Source organism: Rhinolophus hipposideros (genome assembly GCF_964194185.1).
Source record: "Rhinolophus hipposideros genome assembly, chromosome: 22".
NCBI lineage: Eukaryota > Metazoa > Chordata > Mammalia > Chiroptera > Rhinolophidae > Rhinolophus > Rhinolophus hipposideros.
The window spans coordinates 17,650,566-17,661,018 of NC_138068.1; the positions used below are offsets into that span (position 1 = coordinate 17,650,566).

Sequence of the window (10,453 nt, forward strand, 5' to 3'; positions counted from 1 at the left end):
TGGTTCATAGAAAGCTAGTTTAATAAATTTTAGTTGTCATTATTATCATCATTTTATAAAAACTAATACCCATGTAGAACTTTTTAAAATTCTGAGAATTCTGGAAATAGAATGTACATGGTAATCCATTAGCTAATATCATACATAACGGTAAATTCATAGAAGCTGATTTCTACTTTTATCCTGGAAGTCCCAGAAAAATAGCCAGGGATAGCTGACACCCTTGGCCAGGAAAAGCCAAGGTCTTAAGAGTGAAGAACTGATGTGGTCAGCTAGCATAGTAAAAGATAATGAGCCAAAGTCACATATCGTTGTCCTGGAATGCCTAAGTATTCAGGAAAGAAAGTGAACAATTCTCAAGCCAGGAAAGTTTGAATTAGCTACAAATATCTCAGTTGTTTAGTTAGCAAGGAAGATCTAAAGTTGTTGTTCAGGGAAGCCCAAGTTAATCATTCTGATTCATTAGTCAAGAAGGTTGTTTTCAAGGGTCATCCACAATGGATAGATGGAAAGTCCAATGTCACTGTCAAGGTTATTAGTCTTTAGGACTCCAGTTCCTCAGGGCACAGCCCCGTCAGTTTTTGAAGGTGGAGGGCCCCATGGCAGAGGCCTGGGCCATTTATATCTCCATTCAGCCCCTCTCCAGAACAAGTGGCCTTCAGCCCAGGACAAAAATGAACCAGAAGCAAAACTAGTAATAGAGAGGCTGTGGCGGTCAGAGGACCCAGCTATGGGATTCAGGGAGAAGGAGGTGCTGAGATCTAGGTGGGAGCTGACTCTGGTGGGTATACTCTCTGTCTCATCTCAGTGTGTTAGAGCATCCAGTGAGGGCCTGGGGCCGCTGGAGACTCCAAAACAGACCAGTATCCAGGCCATAGGGCAGCTCAGGAAGAGCCCATCCTATGTGAGAGGCCCCAAGGGGCTGGTCTGCTCAAGGTTTCTATCAGGCCTCAGATCCAACCTGGGGGCACCGGATCCTATTGCTTCCAAAAGATGAAGTAACAGAGGAGCAGTAAAAAGCCAAGGAGGATGATAGACAGGTACAAGAAGGTCTCCAGCATGGTGATCATTCTTAGAGAAGGGACGGGGCCTGGAGCTCCTGCAGATCTCACAGGGCCAGTTGCTGACTTCCAGCCTAGACACTCATCACCTCCTTAGAACAATCTATCCAACTAGCATTCCTTTTCCCCAGGGGTAAGGGTTCCAGGCCACAGGCCACTCTCAGCCACTGTGAGGTCACAAACTCTAGATTGGTGGAATGTTGGCCTCCTAGCTACAGCCCAATCCTTTAGTAATGTGACCAGTATGTTGAAAGCAGGTCGCCTGGTATACAATCACAATTTCTTTTCCCTCACCTGTCTCTTTAGACTTTCTAAGTGGAAGTATCTTTTCCTCGTCCCTGGAAAAATATCAGTCAGACCTCATAGCTTTTCTGCTCATTGTTAGGTAATCAGTCTTACAATCACTAAAAATGGTGAACACAATTTCCATTCAATTATTTTAAATGTCCAGTTAAATGTATTAATCACATTTACAATGATCGTTTACAGGTAAGACTTCTCTCCTCTCCACCAGCTGGGGCCAAGCATAGAGTGGGCTGCTGGGAGAGGACAGGAGCCTTCTCTCTTTACTTGTCCAAATGTGTTTCTCTTTACCAGGTTTCTGCCCACTACCCCACTCATAGTACCTACAGGATCAAAAGAAATGAAATAAAGAGTAAGGTGGACAAAAAAAAACACTGAAAGAGTAAGGTGGAGGGGAGACTTCTCTCCAGATTGAGCTCATGTTTAATGCTAAGTCTTTCTCTCTTGGCCTCTATTTCAGGGGTTCTTTGAAGGCTGATGTCCTTTGCACCTAATGATGTGAACAGTTCCTCTTCTTGGGGTCCCCTCACCCTAGCAGGCTCTCTCCTAGGCAGGACCTTTTGGATAACAGATGAATGTTCCTACCACAGGTTCTACACCTGCCGAAGAATATAACGAACCTTTGTCCAAGGAGTGGGTCAGGCACCGGTCACCTGTTGTGAGATTATGATTTATAAGAAATATATATTTTATCATTCTGATTATCAAAGTACGCATATACGTATTTCTCATGTATATGTGGTCTTTCCTCACAGGTCCCAAAACTCTAGGAATTTCGTAAGTGTTGAGAACAATGAAGGTGTCTTTTGTTATGTAAATGAGGCAACTTTTGGAAGCACCTAGGGATAGGGGCTGGCACAGGTAGAGTTCACCTAATGAATCTAGGGTTGAAATTTTCAGTCCTACCCCAGACCTTGAACCGCCAGGGAGGAGAGAAGGGCTGGATGTAGAATCAGTCCCCAATGGCAAATGATTTGCTCATTCATGCCTATGTAATGAAGTCTCCATCAAAACCCAAGAGGAAGAGGTTTGGAGAGCTTTCTTTCAGGATGTCCCAGGTTCAAAGGTAAGGTGGCATGGAAGGGGCGTGCTGTCAGTCTTCTGCTTGCTGCTTCTCTCCTCCGGCTCCAAAGGACTGATCACAGCCCGATGGCCCTTTAGACCTACGCTGAAGAACACAGCAGCCACCAGCTACATGTGGCTACAGAGCACTGGGAATGCAGCCAGCCTGCACTGCCAGTGTACAACACGTACTGAATTCCCAAGTCTTTGTACAAAGAAAAGGAATGGTACATAGCTCAGTAATCATTTAAAAATATTGATTCCATGCTGAAATGATAATATTTTGGGTAGCTTCAATAAAATATATTATGAAAATTAATTTCACCTTTTTTGCACCTTTTTAATGTGGCTCCTAGAAAATTTTAAATTACGTATGTGGCTGGTATTTTCTTTCCTTTCTTTCTTTCTTTTCTTTTTTTTTTTTTTTTTGGTAATGCAACTTCCCTACTTTATTTAAATCTTCAAAATAGTCTTTGTTCTACATTTTCAGTATAAAAAGATCCAAAATTAAGTGCACCACAGTGTAGAGAGAGACCTATAATACCTCCATAACAGTCAACAGAACAGTCAAAATCACATGTACAGAACACAAAATTTAGATGAACTGAAATTATAAGGTAAAATAAAATCCAATTGCCAAAAACAAAAATCAGAATACTAAGGATCATTGAAATATTCTTAACCCTGATTTTTCTAGACTCAGGTATGAGGCATTCACAATATGACCCCATTAACCCAGCTTAAGATTTCTGGGGAGGTCCAGTTTGGCTTGATGTTGTGGATGGTTCTGGCATCATATTTCTACTGGACAACGCTGTCTTAGACTTTTCAAACACAGCACACTCTCTCTGCCTCATAAATAATCCTGCAGTGTTCTTGCAGTGACAGATACCCTCAACTTTCTCAGTATTACTAAATACTAAAGTATAGCAACTACCATTCTTTGGCCATTTGCTCTGTGCTATGCTCTTGACATAAATCATTTCATTTAATCCTCACAGTAATACTATGAGAGGGGAGCTCTGACTTTGCCCATTTTTCGGAAGAGGACAATTGAGGCTGGGCAGAGAAGTGAAGTCTCACAGACAGTAAGAACAGGAGCGGCCATCATGAGAGGATACCAGTGCTTGTGGTCACAAGTGTGCAAACCTGACCCCTTTGTCCAGCGTCCTTCACAGCCATACCACGCCATGGCCTCTCCCCATCACAGAGACCGCCAACATTCTCAGTCTTAGAATCACACCCGTCCTCCCAAACACAGAATATGGAGTGTTCCCACCCTCAGAGACCCCCGTTTATCTCTCGGTTCATCCATGTGGCCTGGATTTTCACATTGTGTTGACCTAGTGAGTGCAAGGATTCTGACTGAGGGCCGCCCCCACTCAGGCCCAAGGGTGGACTCTTTACACTTCCAAATGTGGCCCGAGTTAGTGGCAGGGCTGCTCCAGATTCCAGAGGTGCACCAGGCCCAAGATGCAGGCAGTGTTACTGCTCAGTGAGATTTGGGGGCCATGGGCCCCCCCCCAAGTCTGTCTCTGGAGTGATGTTGGGAGCACAGGACTTCTCTCTTCTCTGCCACGATGCATATCTGATCAAGTCGCTTCTGCGTCCAGGACTCTCTCCACACTCTAATCCCATTTAATTTTAGGACGAGGTGCAGCAAACCACCTGCTCACCTCTCTAGGCTCATCTCCTTGTCACTCTCACATTCCAGTCTCAGGCCATTGGAAAAATATTTTAAAAACTGGTGATGCCCAAATAAATAAATGGGCAGAATTTATTCATTTGTTCAACCGTGCCAGCCCCTAACACTAGGTACTTTGGATACAATGGTCAATCAGACAGATCCCTATTGTCCAAAGTAAACGCAATTAAAGCCACGCTCCTGCTAACAAAAGCGCCGAACGTGGAAGAGTGATCATTTCTACATATAAATGACAAATCAGTGACCAAGGAGCAAAGAGAAAAGCAAAACAAGTGGGGGAATTTTACATCCCTAATTCCAGACTGGGAGATAATTCCAAGCCCGCCTGAGTCAGCTCCGCTCCACGAGGGGGCGCGGCAGGAGCGCTGCGCGGGTTCCGCCCGGGGAGAGGCCGCTCTAGGCCGCGGCGCGCGCGGGAGCCACGTGTCGGCCGAACGCCGAGCGGTGGAAAGTATCCTGCTCGTGCCGTCGCCGTTGGTAGTCGTCCCACGTCATCTCCTGAAATCGCCGGGTATCCGCACCCTCCCGCAGTGTCGGCTCTGTCTCCGCTGCTGTCCCGCACCGCCGGCCGCTGCGCCCGGGTGAGTCCACTGCAGGGAGCGCTGCGCACTGGGTCTGTGCCTCCCGATGAAGGGAAACTGAGGCCCGGGGGCGCGGGGAGCCGGCGGGAGGTCCGCCCCGACCCAGGCCCAGCCCCGGGTTCCGCGCCGCCCCCGCCGCCGCGTGCGGACCTCCCGGGATTCGTGGCCTCCAGGACGGGGCTCGGGTCGGCCGCCCCATCGCCCGCGCTGCTGCGGAGCGGGCGGGGGCCGGCGTGGGACCGCGGACCTCCCCGCGCGGGGTGGACCCTGCGTGCCCGCTAATGGCCAGAAACGGATCCCGCGACGCGCGGGCCCCACGTCCCGCAGCGAGAGGTGTGGAGCCGCGTGTGACCCCGGACCTAAGGGGCGCCAGAGCCCCCCGGTATTCACTGCCCCCCACCACCTCCGACTCCCGTCGTTTATTGGCCAGGCCACTGGTCTGTTGCCTACAGTGCCCGTAATGACCGTAATTCTTTCCCCATAATACGTTTTAAAGGAAAGTGTTGAAACCTCCTTTTACAGACCTGTTGACTGAGCTTCCAAGGACGCTCGCAGGGCCCCAGAGCCGGGATTCCTGTCCCCTGCTCTGCACGAAAGCCTGTTCCCCGTGCTTTTCCCTGCCTAGGCCTTGCGACTCTGTGGCTCCTGCAGACAGAGGACAGCTGTCCCTTGGATGGCTGTGCGGGCTCTGCCTGAGCCAGCGCCCTTTCCTCCTGCAGGACCCTGACCTGCACTGCCCGACGCGTCCCCACCGTGTCCAGGCAGTGAGGCTGACCCCCGGGTGAGTGCTGCTGCGCCGGGGCACCTTGAACTTGGGGCTTGCTGCTTTCCTGCCCCGCGGCAGAGGGGCTGGTCCTGGCGCTCAGCCGGCTCTGAGAACTGCCCTGCAAAGCCCGTGCAGGAGGCCTGGTGTTGCAGGTGGGGTGGGGCCGGGGGGCCAGGAAGGCCTGAGTTCAGATCCTGACTCAGCCCCCCTTAGCGCTGTCACCTTGGGTCAGTTTCTTCATTGTCCTGTCTTTACTTTCCTTCAGGTAGGGGAACTGTAAGAGCTCTGGGGGCACAGAGGCCTTGTCTGTGTTTTCCTTTGCTTTTGAATCCACAGTGTCTGGCACATACCATGTTTCCCCGAAAATAAGACCTAGCTGGACAATCCGCTCTAATACGTCTTTTGGAACAAATATTAATATAATACCCGGTCTTATTTTACTATAAGACTGGGTCTTATATAATATAATACTGGGTCATATATTAATTTTTGCTCCAAAAGACGTATTAGAGCTGATTGTCCAGCTAGGTCTTATTTTTGGGGAAACACGAAGGTAGATACTCAGTAAATATTTGTGGTGTAAATGAAAAAAGTGAGGCATTTTTAGCAAAAATTGGTCTTCCTGTGGACTCTCCTGATGAGCGGAGATAGAATCTATATGAAGTGATGGTCATGCTTGGGTCCCGGGTTTGGCTGGGCAGCTTTCTCCTGCTTGGGCAGATAGTGGGCTAACATGGGCTTTTCTTTCTGGCTCACCTGCCATTTTTTGCCCCTGCATTCGAAAGTGATTGTGGGCTGCCCGTGCCCTGGTCATTGATAGTGCAGGGAGAGCAATGACTGAAAGCACTTCCCCGTGTTTGGAGGGTCCACCCCTGTCCCTTCCAAACCCTGGAGCTTTCCTACACCTCCCTCCAACCACCTTTTAGATGCCGCCTGACCCCTGGTGTCTTGTTAATTGAGTGTTCTCTGTGCCTGGCTCCGTGCTGGTTTCTGTGAAGCTTTCATAGAGAATGAGAGTGGGTCCTGCCTCAGGGAATCTACGGGTTGGTTCTAGAGCCACAGCTGGGGGCTTCTGACACTGGTCTTTTATTTCAGCAGCCCTGTGTTCTTTCTGTCCCTGTGTGTGAAGTGCTTACAGGCTGCCTGTGTTCTGGTAATGCAGGCAAAGGAAAACTGGCAAGGTTTTTCTCACCTTCAGAGGATCCATGCTTATTCCTTTCAAATGGGACAGACTTAGGCGACTGGCAGTGACTAAGAATGAAGCAGACTGAAGATCAAGGGAGACCGACTGGCAGTGCATTCGTATACTAAGACCTGGAGTCCCCCAGGGGCTTACTGTTGATAAGCATGATGTTTTTCTGGACATAGAAGCAGTGCTAAGTGGCCAATCATGTGCTGGCTTCTTAACCCCTGCAGGAGTGACATGTGACTGCTGTTCCACGTGTGTGAGAGGTGTCCTCACGGAGAGCCTGAATTGTGAGCTCCCAGGTAAGTGGTGTCCTGTCTGTTTGTCTTGAGCTCAAGTTCTGTGCAGGCTGCAAGGCCAGAGGTGCTTAGGTGATGAAGTGTGTGGGGGGAGAGCGCGCAGGGGAAGGCCGCTGTGATGTTGAGAGGAAAACAGCAGTGTGTTGGAATGGACAGAGGACTGACTGCTTTTTAGAGTCAAACCTGGATTCATAAGCGGTGACCGGCTGACTGCTCTTCTCTGAGCCTGAGTGAGTCCTGCCAAGTGTTCCATATTGGTCCCGCTGACACCCAGTCTTTCAGCACCCAAGGATTCTCAGTGTATCTGCTGTTAGTCTTCCCTTCAACTTTGGGCAGGGACTGGTAAGTAATCTCTGAAAATCAGAGGTGGCTTCTGGAATTTTAGGTTGTAAATCTGGTCATTGACCTGTCTGCTGGTCTGTTCCCAGTTCGGGCCATTGCTCAGGCTGCTGGCAATGGCCTCCTTTCTCGGCTCACTCACTGCCCTTTTCTTCCCCTGCATTCGAAAGTGATTGTGGGCTGCCTGTGCCCTGGTCATTGATAGTGCAGGGAGAGCAATTTCTGAAAGCACTTCCCCGTGTTTGGAGGGCCCATCCTGTCCCTTCCAAACCCTGGAGCTTTCGTACATGTCTTCCCACCAGTTTGTGTTACTTCCTGGTACCTGGTGCTCTGGCTCATGGAGAGCCGTTTTTGCTGAGTGGGGCCCTGCCATAGGGAGTTGATGTTTATGGGCTGGTCGCTCTCCTCCTACGGCTCCCCTCCTGGAAGCTTTCTCTACCTCTCCATCCATCACACCCCTTCCCACCTCCTCAGCTTCACCGAGCAGCACTGAGCACACCTGGAAATTATTGATTTGCTTATCATGCCCCCATGCTATGATCTTGAGCGCAATGCCTCTGCCCGGAGCCTGACATGTGGCACCTGGACAAAAATAAAGCAAACGCGACAGAGATGTGGAGATGACACGTAGTAAGGTGGTAGGGCTCATGCCATTGTGGAGGTCACGGGAACAATCCCTTGAGCAAGCCACCCTGCCAGGGCTGAGGCATTCCCCATTCTTCTCCCACTGGAACTGGTGTTTCTCTATTGAAAGGTCGACTTCTTATGGCCTACCGTTAGTCCTGGCATGGGCAGGGCCCACAGTCCAGCGGGGTGGTCGTTCCTCTGCAACCTCCCATGGCACCTCTGCATGCACAGACCCATCTGCAAGAGACAAGCCATGAATGGGTACTCGCAGAAGGCCCTGGGGCACAGAGCACTTGGCAGATGACAGCACCCACAAATGCAGGATGTTACTCAACTGCCACCCTGCTGTCTCAGGAATAAGAACAATTTAACTCTAGGAAGGGGTCCGCCGATCACCTGTGATCAGGAGTAGTAGCCATGTTAGCCTCCGTGCCAACTGTGCCCAATATGCTGCTGCCTATGTTAAAAGGGTGCTGAGGCCAGGTTTTAGGGAGGGTGCCCTGGCTGACGCAGCGACTCGCAGGAATCGCGAGGGGACCTGGTGGTGGGAAGGCCCCATGTCTACCACCTAGTGTAAGGGCTGCTGACATACACGTCCTCAACTATACTGTGCTCGGCCCAGCGCGATTACTGCTCTACCATCTGTTCAGGATGCAGTGGGACCTCGGTGTCAGAGCCCCTGACAGTGTGCGCTGAGCTGTCTTCCTGTGGATTCCTCTTATCTGGTCAATTGTCCTGATCGTGAACTGCTTGAAAGAAAGTAATTTATTCTTAAATCTTGGCTTTTAAGATGTTTCCTTCGTTACCCTTTCTGTCCTGGTGATGCTCTAGTTTGGCGTGCATAAAATGGGAGCTTGGGCCTGCGTGATGGAGACCCTCTCAGTGATGTCACTTGAGGAGAAGATGGAGCCGGAGACCTTGGAAGGAAGCCCCCAGGTTGTGAGTCAGTGACCGTCAGGGTAACTTGGCACCTGGGTTTGCTGCCATTTCTCACCAAGGTGAGTGAATGCTAAGAACGGGGAACTCACAGCCAGAGGGTGAGCTGTCACGCAGATGGCAACTCCACACCATTGCTCTCACCGCTCCTTTCTTTCAGAGTCTCTTGGGATTGTTGGCGGACACCAGAGGGGCAAAGAAAGAAGCCTCACCACAGACGAAGCCTCACCACCACTGGCTGCTCAGAGCATCATGGGACAACGGTTCTCTCTGCACAGGAGATCAGAGGAAAAGTGCTGGGACTGGGGGTTGGGGTCCACCTCAACTGGCTCTGAGTCTTGACGACAAGCAGTACCCTTACAGGGCCATGAGCGGGGGCAGGGGAAGGGTGCCCCGTGCCCCTCTGCCATGCTCGGAGTAGCTTTGATAAGCAGCAGTTTTCTCTGGATTCTGTACCTGCTCATCACTTTCCACCTACCCATGCAATAAACCTTACACACTTGCTCCTTCTGCCTTTTAAATCAGTACCAAGCCGTGTGCCGGCAAGCCTAGGTGTGGAGAAAGTGGGTCACAGGCCAGACGCTGTTTTCAGTCCTCAGGCCTTTCCTGTCACGCTCCTAAGGTTGGGGACAGGCTGTTGTTGGAAGTGTTCAGTGAGGATGAGGAGGTGAACAAGTGATGGCAGTTGGCTCAGATTTAGTGAAAGTTGAGGGTGTTGAGGAACAGTCAGTCCAAGGCTTTGGAAGGGGCCAGTGACAGGGTGGCCTGGTGTGAGACAGGTGCTGGTGTCACAGAGGAAGCGGGGGTGGCTTGGAGTTCTGGGTCCCAGTTTGCCTGGGATTGAGGGGTTTCCCGGGACGTGGGACTTGCTTTGCTACGACTGGGAAAGCCCCAGGCAAACTGGGATGAGTTGGTCAACTTCTCTGGGGTATGAAATACATGACGTCAACTTGAGAGGACAGGTTACTGAGTAAAGGTGGGAGCAGGGTGAGCGTGAAGCAGCTGCCATTGGTGGACGTTGGGAGTGTCCTCAAGGTCAGGCTTTTTGGAGATCATTGGGGTAAACTGGTTCCTGAGTCGCCTTGGATGTAATTCACTTCCCGGATTTCCTCAGGTCCTGGAGACCTGGGAGGGCTCCTGCTTCACACACTGCAGTGGATCTAGGCAGGAGTGGCGACCACCTGGTGTCTGGTTGGCCATGTCTGGGGTCGCCAGGCAGACTTCAGTCCTGGCCCACGTTCCTGCTGCTGCCCCTCCATAGCAGCTGGCATTAGCCACCATCGCCAACTTTCTCAAGTGGACCCTGACTCCTTCTTTGGCATTTTTGCAACAGCTACAAGTAGCTGACTGAAGGTGGCAAATGGAAGTCAGAGGATCGTCCTTGGGTAGGTCTTAAAGAGAAGGGCAAGGCAGAAAAAGAACCTTCGACTTCTGGATGTCGAAGTTCCTGGCAGAGTACACTTCACCTGCGAAGAATGCCGGTCCCTGCGCTGGAGACCATCGAGGTGTCCGACTCACCAAGGCGGGCTTGCAGCCTGAATCCTGCCTGTCTCAGCCCAGCCAAGGTGGTTTCAATTTCAAATGCAGA

The 10,453-nt window shown here is 50.7% G+C and overlaps 1 protein-coding gene across 1 annotated transcript; it reads left to right on the forward strand.

Moving 5' to 3' along the window:
• Nucleotides 1–2,413: 2,413 nt before the first annotated feature.
• Nucleotides 2,414–9,375, forward strand: LOC308490763 (uncharacterized protein; the record flags this gene model as incomplete). Its single annotated transcript, XM_081033362.1, has 7 exons — nt 2,414–2,430; nt 2,526–2,614; nt 4,492–4,712; nt 5,432–5,493; nt 6,895–6,966; nt 8,761–8,927; nt 9,026–9,375. The coding sequence occupies 5 exons, from the start codon at nt 2,414–2,416 to the stop codon at nt 6,905–6,907; spliced, it is 402 nt and encodes a 133-aa protein (XP_080889488.1). The 3' UTR covers nt 6,908–6,966; nt 8,761–8,927; nt 9,026–9,375.
• Between the last annotated feature and the right edge of the window lie 1,078 nt (nt 9,376–10,453).